Source organism: Ruditapes philippinarum, unplaced genomic scaffold, assembly GCF_026571515.1.
Source record: "Ruditapes philippinarum isolate M1 unplaced genomic scaffold, ASM2657151v2 ctg7320_1_1_1_1, whole genome shotgun sequence".
In the NCBI taxonomy this organism is placed as follows: domain Eukaryota; kingdom Metazoa; phylum Mollusca; class Bivalvia; order Venerida; family Veneridae; genus Ruditapes; species Ruditapes philippinarum.
Window position 1 is genome coordinate 15,396 of NW_026855771.1, and position 22,700 is coordinate 38,095.

At 31.6% G+C, this 22,700-nt stretch overlaps 1 protein-coding gene across 1 annotated transcript; it reads left to right on the plus strand.

The window, feature by feature from the left end:
- Positions 1 to 3,741: 3,741 nt before the first annotated feature.
- Positions 3,742 to 22,046, plus strand: LOC132744312 (von Willebrand factor A domain-containing protein 2-like). The gene is made up of 12 exons (XM_060732989.1): positions 3,742 to 4,132; positions 5,244 to 5,285; positions 5,581 to 5,703; positions 6,344 to 6,460; positions 6,794 to 6,910; positions 7,473 to 8,057; positions 8,519 to 9,102; positions 11,991 to 12,057; positions 13,665 to 13,787; positions 16,164 to 16,280; positions 18,161 to 18,757; positions 19,106 to 22,046. Exons 1-12 carry the CDS (start codon positions 4,096 to 4,098, stop codon positions 19,693 to 19,695), a joined length of 3,099 nt encoding a protein of 1,032 aa, XP_060588972.1. The 5' UTR covers positions 3,742 to 4,095; the 3' UTR covers positions 19,696 to 22,046.
- The last annotated feature ends 654 nt before the right edge of the window (positions 22,047 to 22,700 follow it).

Here is a 22,700-nt window from a genome sequence, read left to right on the forward strand (position 1 = left end):
ATTATGTGACTGCCACCTATATGAGTAAATACACAAACACTGAAACTTATAGTTCTTTGACCAATGTCATTGCAATAGACATTAAGCAATATACAGTAGACAGGACACTGTTTGTTGTGTCGTTTTCACAGTATTTGGTATCACAATATTTGGATTTGATGCATGGGAAGAGGCAGTAGCGGCAGCAGTAGGAAACGTGAAGTTAGTAGTGGCACAGCAGTAGCAAAATTATTAAACGTGAAATTGGCAGTAACAGTAGCACACAAGTTACTGTAGCAAAATTATAAAACGTGAAATTGGCGGTAACAGTAGCACAGCAGTAGCAAAATTATAAAACGTGAAATTGGCAGTAGTAGTGGCACAGTAGTAACTGTAGCAAAATTATAAAACGTTAAATTGGCAGTAACAGTAGCACAGCAGTTAGCAATAGCACAGCAGTAGCAAAATTATAAAACGTGAAATTGGCAGTAGTAGTGGCACAGCAGTAACTGTAGCAAAATTATAAAACGTTAAATTGACAGTAACAGTAGCACAGCAGTTAGCAATAGCACAGCAGTAGCACAGAAATAGCTGAGCAGTGACATAAATGATATGTTTTCAACAATCATTTAGCTTTTACATGTATTGCAACTCCACAATATGACGATTTTCACTGTACATTTTGTTATTCAACATCAATTGCTATAAAATAACACTAACGGTATTTAGATAACCATTCATTCTAAATTATAGAGACATGTTTTAGACAGAAAAAAAGACAATTTTATATAAATTGTGTAATAGATATGTAATTGTATTTTTATAGAAATTTTAATTTTACAATCGAATATCGGTTGCTTTGTAATGCTGGCCGAATACTTCTGAACACTTCATATAATTGATTTCATGACCGAACATAACGTTATATTTTATCATTAAATGATGTGTATATGATGTATATCTTTTCTCCACTTTACAAACTGGACGACTTTGAATCCGGACGAAGGTACGTAACTTACATTTAATATATACATATAATTTTCTATGTTTTCATCCTTTCATGATATTTTCTGTGGTTGGTAGTATTAATCGGGTTTCTGCAAATCAGCGACTACAGACCTCTGGTCAATGTACATTTAAACGAAATTTATATGGGCAAACACCGAACAACAGTTTCAAAAATGCAAATATAAACATGGTGAAAATTCATTTTTTTATGAGAAGCATGTTAATGAACAAGAGTGTCTGTACTTATTTTCAGAGGTACATTAAGTATAGCATTTTTATGTTGATATATACACTGATGCGGAGATATATGCAAATATATCAGATGTGGTTATTTCCAAACAACTGGTTTCTTACATTAAAGTAGATTGAATAGAATAGGATGACGCGAATTAAAAATGATATTCTGATGCTAAAATATTATTAATATCACTTAAGGATTGGGGCTAATAAGCAAGACAGATTACGAAATTTCACAAAATACAGCGTTCTGCTTACTGTCTATTTTTTGCTGTGCATATTTTATAGCAAAAATATCATTACCTGTAGCAGTGAGCAGATGCAGTAGCAAACTTATAAAACGAAAACGTGAAGTTGGCAGTAGCACAGCAGTAGCAGTAGCAAATTACATATATAATAATTGTGCGTTCATAACAAACAAAATATAATATAACGGAATGTAACGTAACGCAAATTAACATAAGACAAAAACATAACATTTACATACTTTTTTTTTCAAATCACATGCAATTTATTGTCGACAGTTTGTTGTCAATCTTGTTATACAAATATGCAAATATTTTGCTGAGAAGGTTCGAATATTTTATTTGTTTTCATAGTTTTAACATAGCGTACTTATACGTAATCCAATAAACAGTATATTTACAAAAATATAAAGCTTACTAACTAAAATATATATATTACTTACTAACTGACAAATATCTAGCATTATAAATTCGTTTATTATAATATTGTAAAATTTGATAGAAAACAGTTAAATTAACGTTGCACCCTCAACTAAACATACATGTATGATAATCTAACATAAACATTATCAAGATAGCATAACCAGTGTAGCACTAAGCACATTTGTTATAGGGGTTATCTCCCATTTACCATCACAATGTTTAGGATAGCGGAAGGTGCAGACGAATTATATATATATATTGGGGAAGGATCGAGAGGGAATAAAAATATTGGTTTGTTTTTATTTCGATTGGTTTGATTATTTATATTCATATCAGTGCTTTAATAAACTGCATTTTAACTAAATTAACCACCATACTTCAAAGAGACACAAACACTTAAAATATGGCGACTTTTCAGCTTATTTTAATACAGAGGTAAGACCTGGCTGACGTTAGGTAAATGTATAAAAATTACAACCATAATAAAATATACTGGTATCGCACTGCTATTAATCTTAATTTGTTTATATTTTGTGTATCAAAGTACTTAATTTTAAGAGGTACGTAGCATGCTAATGGGGTATTTCAAATACTGAATAAAAAACCTCAAATAGGAATGTATCATTTGAATATCGTAATAAATAATGCTTAAAAATGTTGTTAAAGTTTCAAGTGTTTTAGTACGAACATTAATTTGATGAATAATAAAAATATGTGAACTTCTTATCATCTGCTATATAAATTATACATGTCTTTATGTAATATCGGATCATCGCCAACAACATTCATATATAATTTTTCTTGATTTCTTGCTGTCTGATACGAAATACTATAATGATTGTAAGAGAAAATAGACTATGTCAACAGTGCAATATGCATGTCATTGAAAACGAATTCCATTTTTTACTCGTTTGTCCAAAATATTATAACCTTCGTAAGAAATTTTTAAAACCATATTTTTGCCGTTGGCCTACACTTCAAAAAATGGAAACTTTAATGTTATCTAAAAATGAAAAAGAACTTAATAATTTGTCAAGATATTTATATTTTTCACTTAAAGTAAGAAATTCTTATTAACTTGTATATTGTTAGATCTAAATAAAGACATTCCGTAAATAACATATCTGAAAACATATTGTATGACTGTATTTGTATACACATGCGATGTTTAACTATTTGTTTTCTTTTCCATTGTTTCTCGATGGATCTCGACTCTCAGATTGTCACAGTAAACACTGTGTATGAATCGATTTTTGAAATGAAGTTTAGAAAAGTGAGCAATTCATGGTTTACGCAATATAAAATATAAAGATGATATGAGCCGCGTCACGACAAAACCAACATAGTGGGTTTGCGACCAGCATGGATCCAGACCAGCCTGCGCATCCGCGCAGTCTGATCAGGATCCATGCTGTTCGCTTACAAACCCTTTAACAAGTAGAGAAACTGATAGCGAACAGCATGGATCCTGACCAGACTGCGCGGATGCGCAGGCTGGTCTGGATCCATGCTGGTCGCAAACCCACTGTGTTGGTTTTGTCGTGACGCGGCTCATATAAAACGCATTATTGATGTCATTAATAATCATTTATAGGAGACACTTTAAATTTATTTTAATTTATTTGACTTAAGTCTTTAATTTGAAATTATGTTTCATTTTTTACAATAGAAATATATCACTTACTTGAATAAAAGAAATACTTGAATGAGGAATAGGTAAATATTTTTAATATCCTAAATGAAATGTCTGAAATATTTTCAAATTGAAACAGTGCGTATTTAACCTTTACAAATAAAATAGGTATACTACTACTATGTTCAAACTAACAGGTGTTTTAGTTTTAGAGTGTGGGCATATTAATTTCATTTGCAAGTTTTCATAAATATGTGAAAGACCATGACCAATTAAAATTGAAATGTCTAAATGCGGCGACCAAATATAGGTTTGTTTAGAGATAATCTTAAAAAGCATGCAATTCACTAAAATTACAATGTTTATTCCATATCCATTTCTTCGATAACAACTTGGCAAGGTCTTCATGCAGCCATTCAAAACTAATAAAACTGAATATACGACTGATATATATCTCAATCAGGAAGTGACCGAGTGTTTTATGTTTTATTTTCTGACTAAATATTGCATTATCAATTCTTATCTGGAACAAATGTCTTAATTTTAATTTGACAACATTCTTCAAACAAAATGTTTGTTAAAAAGGAAAGGATATTGTTTCTCTTATGTAAGTGAATTATTTTGAAGATTTGAAAGAAATGAATTAACATCTGTCTTTATTTAGTTTTTTGAAATTGCTTTGTGAATAATTGTTTTCCTGACAACAAACGTAGATTTTAATGATCAAAATTCATAATGTTTATTATAAATCAATACATTGTGTAATTGCAACGATATCTTTTATACAAGTCATTCAGCTACAAGACAGAGACCTTCTTATTGACTACTTATATCTGTTCAAATTTAACAAGGACCAACTCACATTGATGTTTTAAATTTAACTCTATGAAATACTAAATTTTGAGTAATATGTGGTCAGTTTAAGACTTGATAACAATTGCTTTAAAACTTATTATTAATCTACAAGCTGCCTACTGGAATTCCATAACCATGACTGTCGAAGGGTCTCTTCACTTTTTTGTCTGAATTAATTACCTTGTTTAAGATTGCACTCCCGGCCATGGCAATCCTTGAAAGAATGAGGCAACTAGTATCAGCTTAAAGAACGAATATTCTTCTTTTTCAGCTTGTAACTTTATTCTCCTTATCCAGCTAATCCATCTATATTTGGTAAAATATTTTTTTTCACATGCATAAACACATTTCTTTATCTCTAGACAAAATATATATTATGAATGGTTCTTTTTAATGTTACCTAATAAAAAGTTTGACAATCAATGTCAAACGAGGCTTCATGATTCCTAACAATTTGAATAATCTCTGTAATCAATATTTGGCAAATAAATATTTCCAAAAGAGGTGGAACAATTTTTCAAGTTCCGATTTACAAAACGTACGTGTACACACTTTTACATGACAGACACTTATAGGCACATAAATTAATTATTTGTAGACTACCATTTACATATTCTTTCGCCAATACAGAAGATTTAATCTTAAATTGCGGACCTTTACACTCAAAATTGCAAAAAAAAAATGTTTATTTCCTTAGGATATTGAAGTGACATAAACAAGTAGTAATATGTGACTTTACAACAGTTATTCTATAAATGGGTGTACATGACCTGCTTTAAGATTAAAATGATCTCGGGACTGGAATTTTGACGAAAGATGAGAAAAGTACTTGGGTTCTGTATTGTAATGTCTTTCCATTTCAGCGTCCCTGAACGTTTTGATCGTGAGCGGGGGTGGACCGCATTGTAAGTTGATTAATTTTCTTTATATAAATGTACTGTTAAATATTGATACAGCCCCTTGTGCAATACATAAGAAAATTATTTAATATGCTTTAATATCTATATCTTTTTCTTTTTTTAAAAGGACTTTCCATGGAATATAATAACCTTCTGACAAATGTTTTCAAAAGAAATTAAATGATAATTTAATGACGTATACGTACTTATACGTACTTAATTATGATAGCGTTGTTAAAGGCGAATAACTGAATCAATGCACTTTTTTATGAACCTTTTTTATCCACCATGTACCTTACAGTTTGCGAATATCCCCACACAAACCACTGCCAAAATGGAGCAACGTGTAACCGCTTAAACAACGGTTATTCTTACACGTGCACATGTCAGCCTGGTTTCACGGGAACTCACTGCGAGTATGTTGGTATGTATGGTTTTCATAAGATCTTTGCACATTAAATGTATGTTGAAATGGCCCGTCAGCTTTATAAATAGTGAATCAGGGCTTCAGTGTTTTTATATTTTTCTGGTCCTTCGGGATAATTGATTCCGGCATTTTTAAGTGTTGAAAATTGAGTACCGCTCAAGCCGGTGCTTGGGGCATGAGGGATGGATGTAGCACTTTATGTACAGACTCAATCATTTTGTTGTGATTAATGGTTCCGAGGATCACACATTTTTTCCAGATTTTCATAATTTGGTGGTTAAATTTGTTTCAGATAGTACGGCATTTAGTGCTGATAAAAATATTTTATTGAATTAATAAATGGTTCTTACGAAAGAAATGTAGGTACTTTATGTGTGAATAATGCATATGTCAAAATGTCCTTTGATCATCCATACTGTATACCGGTATGCTATTTGATCTGATTGATTTTATAACATTATCTGACTGTAAACCAGATGCATGTTATATGAAGATCATTATTACATATTATCAGCTGTTTCTGTACTTAAATGTGTCTAACATACAAAAGACATGTAGTGTGTTCAATTATCATGGACAGATACTTTAAATATTTCCGATAAACCAAAACAAACTAACAGTCTTAAATTTACTTTAGACTGCAGTAGTTCCATATATTGTAAAAATGGAGGAACATGTTCCACTTATAATGGAGATACAAAATATACATGTAACTGTGCCGATGGCTGGATGGGTTCAAACTGTGAACAGATTGGTAAGTTTGGTTACGGTCATGGTGTTAAGCCATCTGGTATTTTACTGCACACAGAAAAGACTGGAATTAAAAAGATTGGTTTGGCATAAGTTAAAGCAACACCTTTCAAAGATAAGCAGAAATCATATTTATTAAATTAAACTTTTTGAAAGTTTGGTTATTTCTAAATATAAAATTTCAATATGGAACAAGGAATTACTTATATTTTGCTTGGAAATTGTAAATAAAACAAACATTAACTGTCTTAGATTATTTTTCCTTCGAAATTATGCTAAAATATCCATAATTTTGTATTTCTCATGTATCTAAGCAACTATTTGTATCTTTATTAAGATTGCAGTAGTTCCTTATATTGTATAAATGGTGGAACATGTTCGACTTTAAATGGAGGTACAAAATATACATGTAACTGTGCCGATGGTTGGATGGGATCAAATTGTGAACAAATTGGTAAGTTAAATTCAAGTGGTCACGGAATAAAGTTTTATGTTGTTTTTGTATACTGGCTAAAGTAAATAATGAACACTAAAAAGCTTATTTTGTGCAATTTAAGTTTTACAATACGATTACTGTGTTTTTTTAAATGAGGTATTTCAATGAAAATTTGAACAATACGCTATGTGTATATTTCAGCAATTAAATGTTTATAAACTTGCTGCCATAATACATTCCTTCATATACTTGCAGACAAATTATTCATCACTTCATAAGAATTATATACATTTTACCTTTGGAATTTGTTTTGCTGTTTTCAAACATCTACTGTTATTAAAAATAAAAATTTTGCATAGAAATATATGAATCGATTTTAAGCAATTGCTGAACGTATTCTTTTGAAAATCATATGCTATTATCAATATACGCAACAAAGTCGCTATAAATAGATTAATAAATTCTGATAGCACCGATTTTTGGATCATTTCTTTATGGTAAAAAGCTTCCAATTTAATTGGCGAGACTAAAATGCAACAAATCTGATGTTAATTTATAAATACCCTTATATACATTCCAGATGTTTGTACGCCATATAAAAAAGCCGACATTGTATTTGTCTTGGACACTTCCCTGAGTGAAGGTGATGATGGATTTGAGAAACAGAAACAATACGTCAAGAGGTTCATATCAAAATACCAATACCAAATTGGGCCACCGAATTATCGTTACCAATTTAGCCTAATAACATATTCTCTACATGCGATCGTCCACTTTTACTTCAATACCTTCAACAACGAGACAGATTTACAAAACGCGATGGATTTGTTAAAAGTTAATTGTAGCGGTCCTAGTTTAGCTGGAAATGCTTTGAAGATAGTCCGAGGAGATGTGTTCCAAACCTCTAACGGTGCACGAAAGGATCCTAGCGTTGAACGGTATATTATTTTACTAACAGATGGACTGTTGTCGGATGCGCCAGACACCATCCTAGAAGCAAATGTATTAAAGGTCAATGGCTTTAAGATATACACAATTGGCAGCGGAAAATCAATACTTCATGAGAACTTGTTAGAAATATCATCATTTAATGATTACGTATTTCATATGGCAACAGAGGATGGGATACAAACACTTCTAAAACACACAATGTTTGGTTGCAAAAGTAAGTTAAATTCGTTTTCGTTTTCTATTGAAACATCAAAAATAGATAACTATATATCTAGAATTTATCACTGATATAATATCCAAAAGGTATGAGCTCAGATTGGAGATAAAGGCGAATAAAGAAGTGCATTGCACTAAAGATATATTTTTGATTTTCATTCTTCTGCAGAAACATCAATTTAGACATGTAACAGTTATTAGAACACATGATATGTTGTAGAGCTAGGTAAATGATTTACTTGTATAAATGTACAATGGTACGAATGGTACAAAAAGTAATACAGCATAAGATTTAACATTCATTACCAAATGATGTTCAGTATACTAATATCCTACTTAATATAGTTAAACATATTTTCATTCTTTCTGTCCTAGAGTAACGTCAGTATAAGATTAAATATTTACTTTTTCTTACGTTAAGATTGTTCTTAATCTTATTCTGCAATGACTTTTTTTCAGAATGTTCATCTAAAGTATCAGATGTTTCGATCCTAATGGATGTATCAGCCGGTATTAAACACCAAGAGCTGGATATCCAGATCAGAGCCGTCATACATTTACTCAGGATCACAAAAGTTGGATCAAAGGCTACTCAGTTTAGTTACTCTACGTTTACAGAGACAGTCCACAATGTTTACGACTTTACAACATATAAGTCTCGAGCCGATCAAATTGCTGATATTAGTAAGAAAACTAGGCAGACTATTTCAACAACTGCCAATTTAGCGAACGCGTTGAATGAATTAAATCAAAATGGATTTTCAGCAGGAAAAGGTTCAAGACTAGACGCCAGGAAGATCGTGGTGGTTGTTACCTCCGGAAATACAAATGATATGCAACAGGTTTTAGCAGAAACAAAGCAACTTAAGGACTCTGGGAAGATAATGGTTACTGTAGGCGTTGGGTTGAATGCAAATTATACAAATATGTTGGAGATATCGTCAGACCCCGCCTTAACATTTATACTCGGTGATGACGTTCATATTAACGTCAAAGTTTTAGATTCCTTAAAAACGTTGCTCGAGTATGATGAATGTTCACATGTTTGATTATTGACGATATTGTTAGATTTAACGTGATACGATTAAAGGCTTGTCTTTTGTTCACACGCACGTACGCACACACATGCACGAGCACTTGTACGCTCGCACACACGCACGCACACACACATTGATGAAATTATTCTTATGCTCTATTACGCATGAGCTGAAAATGTACATAAACTATTATTTCTAAATATTTAGTTTTAGAAGTTGAAGTCGATACTACCCTCATTTTACGATATCTTCAGTAAAAAGCTATTTACATGTTTTCATGTTTTGAACATTTGAGAATCACATCTTATTTACCCCGTTGAAGAGACCATACATTTACTTTATTGATTCATCATTTTGCCCTAATATTTGGACAAACTTGTATAAACGATTTTCTTAAACAATTTTGTTATACATCAATTCATCGTTTGTAAAAATAGACCTTTCCACTAAATATGTGCACTGCAAACGTTATCAAAATGTAAGTTACAATAAATAATATAGACGAATTACTACATGTAATAGCATCAACCGTATTGTTCTTTTTTGAGATGGACACGTTTTAGAGGGAAGAACGAGGATTTTTTTTTGTATAAATTTAGATTTCCTTTACTTTATTTGAAAATAAATCAAGGGCAATTAAACATTTATTTCAAAGAAATCTGATCTATATTTTATAACGAACCACTGTTCTTATTCAGCAATGCATGTTCCGGTAGGTGATGTTTTGTAGATGTAGTAATTTAGGGATTTTTAAGTCACAGCGTCACTAAATAGTAATATGGGAACGTTTCAGTTGTACTGGTATGTGTGTATGAAATAAATTTTATTACAAACTTTGAAGAAAGTCATCCATTGGGAGACAAAGATTTTTGTCATGAATGGTGAAAGGTTTCATTATATTAAAAATAATGAAGTCGCATTGCTTTAAACAAAACTTGTTTTTATTGGTTTATATAATTTATCTGCATTTTTGCATAGGTACACCACAACCCCCTTCCCCTAGAATAGTTTAGTTTTATGCTAAGAATTAGAGCAATGACATAAAATAGCAACATGGATTATATTAGATAGTCATTATCTAACCCGAAAAATAATGTCCTTATCTTTTTAAAATTGAAAAAGATAAACCTGCAATTTATTTTATGAAGACCTCTTAAATGTATAGGAAAGATAACACTTTATGGGGCTAACCAATAAAAGACATATTTACATAAGATAAATGCTCAGTAAACACAACGTTTCCATTTAATGAAAAGGAAAGTTCATACTTGAGCAAAAGCATACATGTAGTTTGTAACCATACTGTACGTATTGGTTGTATTTATTTACTATAAAAGTAAAATCAGGCACAAACAATATTAGCAACAACAACAACAACAACAACAACAACCAAAACAAGAAAACAAAACTGTCTGTATTGTCTTTGAAATAAAAAGTGTTCATATATCAAACATTTTGGTAAATTGAATTAATACACTAATGTGGCATGATTCAGAATTTTTTTAGTTTTGAGTTCGAGCATTATGGATACTTCCCTCTTTAAGCCCACATTTTCCGTCACATGGAAGTGTGCTTTAAATGTTTAAATCTGCTTTAGCCGGTGCCAGGGGGCGTGGACGGTATTTTGCACTTGACAGTACCGTCCATGAAACCGAGCCTGCAATATTTTCAATTTTGCCGTTTTCAGATTTGACAGAACAAGTGCTGAATTGTAAACATATGCCATTACCTTTTTCATTATTGTTGGACAGACATCCGTTAAAATCACATAATTTCCTGACAGATTCTTGATAAAAATGACATGGTCAATATTGTTGAGGCCAGACAAATATTTGTAAGTTTTGAATTTAATGGTTGACTTGATGGGTTTCTTTTGTGTTCGTAACTATCTCGCCGGATCATTAAAAACAAAATCAGCAAAGTTTTACAGTGGCAAAATCACTGAAAATTACGATTATCTTCAACATTCTACACGGAAGTAAATTACTTTTAAATAAGTAATTTAATTGCTAACCAGCTGGACTTGAAAAGAGATTATCCTTTGCTACCAGTGAAGAACCTGGTTAGGCTCTTTATCATTGTCACTTCAAGTTTTTTTTATGAATGAAATCAAATGAAATTCAAATGGGTTTTTCCACATTTAACACAGGATAAATCATTAACACTTATTCAGAGGGTCAAACTGATAACCAGACTGATCAGGAAGTTACGGTTAAAATAAATTTATTTGGTATTTGAAGAACACTGCGTTATCAATACTTATGTTAAAACAAATGTTCATAAGGATTTCATTTCAAAACAGCTTTATTTCAAGTAATATGTATTTTATAAAATGGAGGATATTATTTCTCACGTGTAAGTGAATTATTTTGAAAGATTAAATTCACGCATCAAACTTTATTTTTCCATAGGATATAAAAAAAAATATTTTTATACGTTTTCAGGTCATTAATGTTATCGAAAAAACATAGTGTTTCCTTTCTTTTTTAGTAAGAACTAGTCTATATGTAGTAAGGAACAACGTTTCCTTGTGACATTCATCTTTTTCTCTCTCGCAATTTTCAGTATAGACCTTATTACAATAAGATTATTTCCATTGTAAAGGATGTTGCATTTAACGCATATGCATTCCGCGTAATGCAAAAAAGCAATAACAAAAGACTATTTATATAGTTTTATTTTATTGTCAAACAATATGGACTTGGCACTAAATTAACTTTTGTAAAGGTCATTGAATAAACACTGGTATCTAACGAATATATCGATATATTTGTTAACTTCTCACGCCAGTGAGGTGTGGTGTATCGGTATAGATGCCAGGCTACCGATTCGGAGGTCTCTGGTTCGATTCCTGACCAACAACACATAATGAAGATTTATATATATACTTTTAGTACTTCTTAGAAGCACTCGCTTCCGCTTTAAAGATACGTTTAACATCGTCTGAGTCGCTCGCTAAAGGTTTGAATGGCTCTCCAACCCAACTTCTGCCGCCGAAGCCTTGACCTTGTCCTCTTCAACTCTGTATGTCTATGCTGAACGTAAGATGAACTGATTTTCATTCTCTGCCGCGGGTATGTATACTCGTGTATGAAATACACATGTATGCCTTCAGAACCGGTTTATGTAATCCGTAACAGTTAGACAATGGTTCCCTTTATACGATGTAACGCGGAGAACCAGTAATTATTCTTTATCGCTATGATGAAAATAATACACTTTCATGAACTTGGATTTGAAAAAAATGACTAACACATTATACAGAATCAACAGTTTACTCAAGTGCCCTTACACGTAGTAGATGTTTTGAAAAGTGGATTAAGAAATAATTTAAATCTAAAATATAACTTTAAAAATTCGAAAGATTTTCAATTTTAAAAGTAGTTTGACGAATAAAAATGCATTGTAATTTTCTATTAATTGATAATGATAAACTGTTTATCTATATTTGTCATATGTCAGCGTTTGTTTGTCTGGTGTAAGGGAATTATTTTGAAGATTTGAAAGGAAATGAATAATATTGCTTTATTCAATTTTTCGATTTTTTGGTTGATATTTGTTTTCTTGACATCAGACTGAAATTCCAGTGATCCAAAATCTTAATTTTTTATCATAAATCAATACATTGCGTAATTGCATCGATATATCTTATATAGAGAATAAGCTACATGCATGTAAAATATATGTTTTCTTTTTTGATACAAGTTTATATACATAATAAATGTAACCTTAGATAGACTTATTTTAACTAAAAGTGGTTGACAAACTTTTTCAAATACAGAACATTGACAAAACTACATTATGGTAGTGTGACTCGTAGTTTTGACGAAATTCTTTTTAAAAAGGCATAGAGGTCTATAACTTTTTGTTTTCATTCGGAATATCTCGACTATTATTCATATTAATCTCGGGGTTAATAAGGATTGAAAGTAGTTCTACAACTTTGCAAAACAAGAACAGAGTGTGTTATTTTTGAATAATGATAACGGTATTACACCAAAGGAAAAAAAGTTATTTTCTGTAAAATTATAACTGAAAAATATGTCTGACAATCAGAATCAATTAAAGAATGCAAAATATGGTCAACAGGTTGCGGTTTCTAAGATTATAATACATTAAAGGATTTACATACTATTTGCATATGTTGAACCGAAATACCTTATCCGTTATGTGTATTCTTACTGTTGTGTTCGAAGTCCTTTTTCGAAAATTGGTGGTAGGGCCGAGAAGCAATTGCAGTTGTTTTTTTTTTCATTTCAGCGTCCCTGAACGTTTGGATTGTGAGCGGGGGAGGAAAGCATTGTAAGCTCGTTTATTTGCTCTATATAAACATATTGTTCAATGTCCATACAGCCCCGTGTGTAATACATAAGAAAAAAATCACTAAAAACCGCTTTTTTTGCTTTTGACATGTATATCTCTTTTATAATATTGAACTGGGCTTTCCATAACATAAAATAACCTTCTGAAATATGTTTTAAAATAAAATTGAATGATAACGTAATGACGTACTTAATTATGATAGCGTTTTAAAGAGGAGCACTTTTTTATCACCACATGCCTTTCAGATTGCGAACATAACTACACAAACTACTGTCAAAATGGAGCCACGTGTAATCGCTTTAACAACGGTAATTCTTACACGTGCACGTGTCAGCCTGGTTTCAAGGGTACTAACTGTCAGTCTGTTGGTATGTACAATTTCATAAGATCTTTGCACATTGAATGTCTGTTGAAATGGCCGTCAACTCTATTAATATTGAACCAGGGTTTCATTGATGTATGGTTAAAATTTCTTTCTAACCTTTTTCTAATGTAACAGATGTTGCATTTTGCGTATACGCATTCTGCGTAGGGCAAAAATCGCAGTAGCGAAAGATTTATCATACTTAAAGATATAACAGATGTGATTTCAAGTTACGCCACCCAGAAAACAGTAATTTTGGGATACATTAAAGTAGGAAGTACTCAAAGCGTGAATTCATATTTATAACAGAAATACGAAAATATGGGTGACTAATAATTCAATGATTAAAGATCCTGTATGTTTTGCGATTGATATTGTTACTGTGTGTATACTACACTTGCAATAAGTTATATATGATATAATTATGCAAATAAAACAATTTTCTAACATCAAAGAATATGTAAAATGTGTACTGCAAATATTTGTGCACATTATATTTAATTAATAAATTACATGCATCCATTTCTTATTGGAAAATTTGACTTAAAATTTATAGAAAATAAATTTCTAATTACCTCCCTTTATTTACATGAAATGTTAAATTGGGAAATATTTTTATAAATAATGCTTATAGGAACTTACAATATTGACAAATCTTAATTTGAGCATCATATTTATGAAATAAAACCATGAAAAAATTGTGTTACAGGATCTTTAAAAGGTATAAAAGTCCTCTGTTTAAGATATGATTGTTAAGATTGGTTTATGTGAAAAAATACTTAAATTACGATTTTCATAATTTTACAAGATTATAACATGACATTGTTTTTAATTAAACGTCTGTTGAATGATATTGTAAACTAGCTGGAAATAATAACATGTCACGCGTCAATCTGTTTGGCACTTACCACCTTGCCAATCCACTTATTCAAAGCAAGTGTACAATACAAATTGTGCAAAATTATGTTATACAGGCGTAGGTAATAAAATTTAATCTTTAATAAGTACCCTGCTGTTTTAAATTACTGATGAAAAAGTCGTCATATGATACCTTTAACAGAGGACTTTTGTCTGCGCTTTTTATCATTCATAATTTTTGTATATCTGTTATAGCTATCAGTACTTACTGCTTTAAGTCATCCCAAAATTACTGTTTTAGGGGTGGCCAAACTTGAAATCACGTCTATTAAAGCCTATAAGTATGGTGTAGTCATCGGTATTGCGTTTTTGCCCTACGCAGAAATGCAACAACCGTTATTATGGAAAAGTCACACTGTTAAAAGGTCTAACATCTGTTGTGTTTTTGTTAAAAGCCTTTTTATATAATTTTCTACTTTGTACCTTAAACAAGCTCAGAATTGTCAACGAACTTCTACTACATTTCTATGTAGGGCGATGCTCTTTTGCCCTACGCAAATAGCGCATGCACGAGAAAATACTATTTCTGGTCGATTTTTAGCAACAGATCGCGTCGCAAAAAGGTGTATATTGTTTCTCTTTAGAAAGTACGACATTAAGTGCTGAAACAAATATTTTATTAATGAAATTAATGGTTATTTCGAAAGTAAAAAACTTACTAACATTTATGGATGAATAATGCATAGTTACTGATAGGATTTTGTCTGTGTTATTATAATTTTCTGTGACGGATAAGAACTGATTGTTTAACTTTAACTTTAAAATAGTAACTACTGTGTATGAATTTTGTGTGCGTCAATCCAAGGACTGTTAAAGCGGAATCCATTACGTCTAGGGTCGAACTAGGAAAAACGCCCTGATGACAGAATTTCTTAGTATAATAAAAAAAGGTATAGACCGTTGGTGAGAAAGCGAACTCTCTGTTTTTGGAGCAAAATGTGAGCATATCAACACTTCTAAACGACGTTTCGATTTCTTTCAATTATATAATGTTTTAAAGAGGCATTTTGAAATATTAGTAAGACGATAGTATTTTTGTTATCTTCTGGAGGTGTGCTGCTTTAAAACCAGTTTTATGTAAATACTATTGAGCGAAAATTATTGGTTGGCGTTAACCCATTACCAGATATACACGCCTTTTTTTCCCCTTTTTGTTGTCTCAAATGGTGAAAAAAATGACTTATGTAGGTCGCTAACTTCACACTGCTGACATTTTGATTTATTTTTAGCGTGGACCGGGTCGCGTACCCCATATTATTTTAAATTTCACAAAATAGTTATTTGTAAACATATGATATTGATTTTTTATAGGTGATAAGTTATTAGATATTTCACTCCTGCAAAATCGTGTCTGTAAATTAAAAGATGTAAATAGTAAAGCCGCAGTCCTATTATTTTCTTCTTTCTTAATCCTGATATATACTTTCCAACAACTTGTTTAAGACGGTTTTTGAAACTTTAGATTGTTCCAGTCCTCTCTATTGTAAACATGGAGGAATGTGCTTTCCAACAAACGGAGGGACCAGCTATAAGTGTCACTGTACGAAAGGTTGGACTGGAAACAATTGTCAAAATGAAGGTAAATACGATTTTAAGACAATACGTCATACTTTACAGTAAGTATCCCTTTTTATAAAGTATGAAGACAATATCTTATTTTTTAATAAAGATTTTCGCGGACTATGCTCTTGGTATACGCCAAATGAATATCGCCTTGCGCTCAACATCAGCTTTTTACTCCACCATTTACCCCTTCGTCCTTCAACTTTCGAAAAATAGCGATTTTAAGGAATCCATAATGAGTCATTTATTTTGCACGAAAAAAACATATTCTTCTTACATGTTGATATTTTATTACACTCTACTCTGTCGGTCTGCCAAAATTTATTAAACTATTCTGGGCAAGTTTCATGTCTATTAGCAAAGAAAATCCTCCAAATATACATCATAATCCCAAAAATATCAGTTTGAACCATTTTTATAGTCATGTAAACAGATATAAGTTTTCATTAAGCATTGGAGGAAAATTTAGCCTTAAACGACCTTCTTACAATAAGCGCAACATAAGCCTTCAGTAAATTTAAAAAAAAATGGCTATAAAATTGTTTTATCACAGAAGGGTCATGTCCGTTTTAATAAGGGGTTTAAGTAATATAATTAAACCTTGAGTAACGTCTTTAATATCAGTCTGTGACATTTCTAAACACACTGTTTCGGATAAACGATAATCAAAGCTCTTTTAATCATAGACCATTTTTAGTGACTGCAGAAACATATAACATGATATTGAAATTTTATTGTTTCTTCTCCTATATTATATAAATAGATAATAACAAAATACTAAAAGTCACATTCTGCCTTACAAACAGATAAACGTGAGTTTTTATAGCAATTCAATAATGGTTTTAGAGCATGATAACTTGGATGTTTATCGCCTGAAGAAAGTAGTACTGAATGTGAAATTATTTTCTTGCATATCAGACTGCTGTTTTCGTTAGCTTTACCTAAGCCGGAAATTTCATCTGGCATGGGGTGCCAGATGAGTTGCATGCTATACAATGACATGCTTAGGATGAATTAATTTTTGCCGATATTTTCCATAGAAAAGTGTTTTGTTAAGGTTAAGTATTTAAAATATGATGGAATTTGCAAGAAAAAAACTGACATGTTTCGGTCACAGATGGCAGTATCAGTGTTTGGACACCCACCCTTATCTGCCCCTGGACCCCTACTACAACCCTGAAAAAAATAATTCAACACTCTAAGCCTTACTATAAGGTACCATTTTTTCCACCATCAAAATTATATTTATAGAAAGGTGAAAAGCCTACTATATACTCATTTGCCAAACAATGTGGAACACGGGAAATCCTCGTTTCGGCGACTCAGGCGTATTCCGGGGGCATATCGCTGCATCATTCATTAACAACAATAAAAAGAACTAGAATTCCATACCTTACCTAATTCAAGTCCATAGAATATCAATATCATTCCGATTTTTTTCTGGTTCACGGTATTTTTTGACTTATCGCTGCCATTTTGCAGTTTGATACCGGGGTTGTAATACGAAATCTGATTGGACGCGCCAAATTTGACGTCCATTCAGATCGCGTATATCACACAGATATCAGAATCCAAAAGGGCAGCGACAGGAGGGATCTGTCATTGTTTTGCTTTGTAAATAAACCGGCTTTATCAGTTAGAAAGTAGAATGAGAAACAAATGTTGTTTTTAGTGAATCCAGTGTTAACCTCATTATGAATTATTTGTCATGCAACTGTTGAGTCATCATTTAAATGTTGAAATGAATGATATACTAGATATTTTAAAATCACATACGAATTTCACAAACAAAACTTGTTCGAGGTTTTTGTGTATAGTTATTATCATGCTACTTGTAATTCTGAGATTAAAATGCAACACATCCGATGTAAATTTATAAATATACTTGCATTCCAGATGTTTGTACGCCGTATAAAAAAGCCGACATTGTTTTTGTCTTGGACACTTCCATGAGTGAAGGTGATGATCAATTTGAGAAACAGAAACAATACGTTAAAAAGTTCATCTCAAATTACCAATACCAAATAGGACCGCCGAACTATCGCTACCAATTTAGCCTCGTAACATATTCCCTACAGGCGAAAGTTCACTTTTACTTGAACACCTTCAGCAACATTACAGATTTACAGAACGCCATAGATTCAATGAAAGAAAATTGTAGTGGTCCAAGTATGACTAAAACTGCATTGAAAACGGTCCGAGAGGACGTTTTAACAACAGTTAATGGTGCTAGAGACAAACCTGTAGAACAGTATGTTATATTAGTGACCGACGGTTTGTCATCATACCCAATTCATGCTGTGGCAGAGGCCGCTTTACTGAAACGCAACGATGTGACGATATACTCAATAGGTACCGGTGATTCTATAAGACACGAGGAGTTGCTAGATATATCAAAATTTCCAGCATATGATGATCACGTACTAGTTTTTCCAATGGCAACAGATGATTCGATTCAACATCTTCTGAAGTACACCATGTTTGAATGCGATAGTGAGTAATAGATTTTTAAAGCATTACGGAATATCACTAGGATATGTATTTGTATGTTTTTTTAAAAAAAAAAATAACGTTAAAACTAAAAATTATCAATCATCTTAAGTTTACATAATAAATCTTGTATTTTCAACTTTCATATATACAAGAAAAAAATCGGTGAGCCTTTTGGACAAGTTTATTGTTCTGGAAAGTCATTTTTCTGGTTTATGTCTATTTTTAGTTTATTATTCTAATGATTAATTATTTTGCAGAATGTTCAATAGGTGTGTCAAACGTTCAAATATTTATGTATGGTTTATTTCTATCTTCAGTTTATCATTATAATAATCAATTATTTTGCAGAATGTTCAATAGGTGCGTCAGACGTCCAAATACTTATGGATGTGTCAGCCAGTATCAAAGAAAAAGATTTTAGTACCCAGGTACAGGCAGTCATTCATATACTGGCAAACGCAGACATCGGACCAGAGTTTACTCAGTTACGGTACTCCACTTTCACGGAGACTGTAAATACTATCTATGACTTTGACGCTTACAACGACAGTCGCGATCACATAGCTGAGGTTAGTAGGAAAACAAAACAGGCATTATCAACAAACGTCGACGTCGCAAATGCTTTGGACGACATAGATTCGCACGGATTTGCCAATTCAACAGGTGCAAGGCCCGGAGCTAGACAGATTTTAATCTTGATAACGTCTGGCAATATTTCAGATATGCAAAAAGTTCTTATGATGGCAAAGCATTTAAAGGATGAAGGAGTGATTGTCGTTACAATAGGTGCTGGCTTGAATTCAAATTATACAAATTTATTAGAAATAGCGTCAGATCCATTCTTTACGTTTATACTCGGAGATGACGAAAACACTGACGTGAACGTTCTGGATTCATTAAAAACAACATTGGTGTATGGACACTGTCCACATCTTTAGTGAGCCAGTCTTTCATGCTTACCGTCCGATTCACTTTAAAGTGGATAGGTCTACAATGGCAAACTCCTCACAGTGATAACCTCCCTTTGCAGACTTCACAGACGTCACATGATGATGAAAGTCACACGACGTAACGTCGAAATTCAAATGTAAATACCGACCGTTACATAGGAAATCTAACGTCATTTTTCTCTTACTGTTTTATTTTTAACTAGTCGTACCTACGTTCGTTATAGTTTATCAAAAAAATATCAAAACTATACAAAATAATGAAAAATAAATTCAAAAGCTAAAAAATATAAAATATCAGAAATTCTGATTTATCGGACCGTGGTGGCAGATCTATTTACTGATAAGGGGAGATCACTGCGTAGGAGATTGCTACAATGGGCACGTTTTCCATAAGTATTTTAAATATTGATAAAGACCAATAGAAATGTATCATTTTGGTATTCTTATAAAATGTTGCCTGAAAAATGTTGTTAAAGTTGTAATTGATTTAGTATGACATTTATATGATGAATAATAATATTTTGTTCTAGAACATTTTATTATCTGCTATATAAATAGATATAATGTCGGATCATTATCTCACACTTCCTTTTTTAATAACAACTTCCATATATTGTTATTCCTTGATTTGTTTCTATGTCTGATACTAGATACTTTCAACGTAATTATTTTTGTATTACTTACCTTCCATCATAAACCGATTCACTTAAAAAACAAAACTTTGAACGAACGATGTTATACATGTTATAAAATGTTTTGTTCATAGAGAACATTGTCAGTTATAATTTTGCCTATGAACAAAATCGCGACAATATTCATTTTACATTTTACATTAAAAATGACAATTGTGTGTTTTTAAAGAATTTTATTCTTTTACCATAGGAGTCGGTCGATAGTTATCCATCCTCACTGGCAAAACCGTACTTTACGATTGTTCACCGATTGTTCGTAATCAACTCCAACAACATAGATTGTTTGTTATACGGAACATATACTTTACTAATTTTAGAAATGAGGCAACATGACTTCTATTCTATACAAACATGTATGATAATAATCAAATAGTCAAAATAAATGAATTCTCCATTAATGTGTTAATATTGCATAGATACAGTCATAGATAAAAAATTTAAACGAAATAAATTGTAAACAATTTATCCCAGTCATGAGCTTTTTGCAAACATAATCAGAATATGAAGTACTTGCATATATCATGTACGGAAACGTATAGCGACCATCCCTATATGATATATATCAAATGACTTTTTTACAGTTTTATAGTATGTTTGTTATATGCAAATATGATTAAAGGAAAGAATTACATATTTAAAAAGATGTAAGTGTTTTATTTTTTCATTTTGTGAAAAAGTTAAAAGTAGTTTATCTTGCATTATAAGATAAAAACGTACGATAGATTACAAAAAAAATACGTTTTATATATGATTTACGATATAACTTGATTTAATTGCTTCCTTTATCAAGTACAAATGTCTTGACTTTTCTCGTGTCACACATCATATAAGACGAATATCGCTAAAGCTTTGGGATCTCTGTTCCTTTAATAACATCAAGTGGTCGAATATACCTTTTTATTTAATATTTATCATGTATCATCCTCCGTACACACATTTAAAATGGTAAATTTGTCGGAAGTTGTCGTTTTAAGCTATATTTATTATGTATCTTACAAAAATATAATGGTTTCTATGATAACTAATTTACATCAGGTACTACTTCACTAGCTAATTGTATGCTTATTGACAACTAACGGCGTTTTTCTTTTATATAATCTTTTATCTTGTAACACTCTCTGAAGCACAATGATTTAAATATTCTTTAAATTTTGGAATACAGAAAACCTTTATCAAAGTTTCATATATAATCTTTAAAAAGGCTTTTTGCTGTGTGAGATTTTTCTGCCCTCATTATCAAATATAAATTGTAAAATATGTTATATTATATTTTATCATGCTAGAGGTATGCGAATAAAAAAAAACAATACAAATGTATATATAACTAATAGGTATAAATGAACAGAAAAATGTCACATAAATTTGAATCCAACAATATTAACAGCAGATTGAGTAATTGATATATATTCAAGATCAAATAACAATGTAAATATTGGTCAAATATATATCGTGTGTTAAATAAATTGTCTTAAATTCTGTTTTCACCAACATGCAGGGGCTGTATATATTACTAGATAAATATTTCAGATCAAGTAAGTTTGTAAAACTTGGTAAGGTATATAATATGTATTAAATAAATTGTCAAAAAGTCTGTTTTAACTAACATATAGTGTGGTCGCTATACGTTTCCGTAATCATGGACAACACGCAGCTTGATAAAAAAAAGTAAAAATGCCGTGTAGCGAACATTAATTTATTTAAAATACGATTGACATTCAAGCAGAAAATATAATTTAATGCATTATATAATGTAATTAAACACCTTAGAATGTAAAATGTAACCAATGAATTTCAAGCATTGCATCACTTAATCAAGTTAGCACGGTTTTCATTTCCTGAGTAAAATATCCATATCAAATACATATTGTAGTCTGTCTCGCCTCTTTTTCATAATTCGTTATTTAATTTACATTCCTGGTATACGAAACATAGCTTTTTAAGATCTTTTCCGAAAGACCATTAAATCGTTAGTGGAGGAGAAAGATATTAAACATGTGACTCCTGGTTTGAAAACCAGGACGGAACCAATAAACTACGAATCCGCTTGGGGTCAAGAAGGTTTTAATATATGAGCCGTGTCACGACAAAACCAACATAGTGCGTTTGCGACCAGCATGGATCCAGACCAGCCTGCGCATCCGTGCAGTCTGATCAGGATCCATGCTGTTCGCTTACAAACCCTAAAACAAGTAGCGAAACTAATAGCGAACAACATGGATCCTGATCAGACTGCGCGGATGCGCAGGCTGGTCTGGATCCATGCTGGTCGCAAACCCATTATGTTGGTTTTGTCGTGACACG

Coding starts and splice junctions, on each gene's coding strand:
- LOC132744312 (XM_060732989.1), top strand. CDS start 4,096: ATGTTTGTTAAAAAGGAAAGGATATTGTTTCTCTTAT. Junction 4,133..5,243: donor AAGGATATTGTTTCTCTTAT/GTAAGTGAATTA, acceptor TTTCCATTTCAG/CGTCCCTGAACGTTTTGATC. Junction 16,281..18,160: donor AAACAATTGTCAAAATGAAG/GTAAATACGATT, acceptor CTTGCATTCCAG/ATGTTTGTACGCCGTATAAA.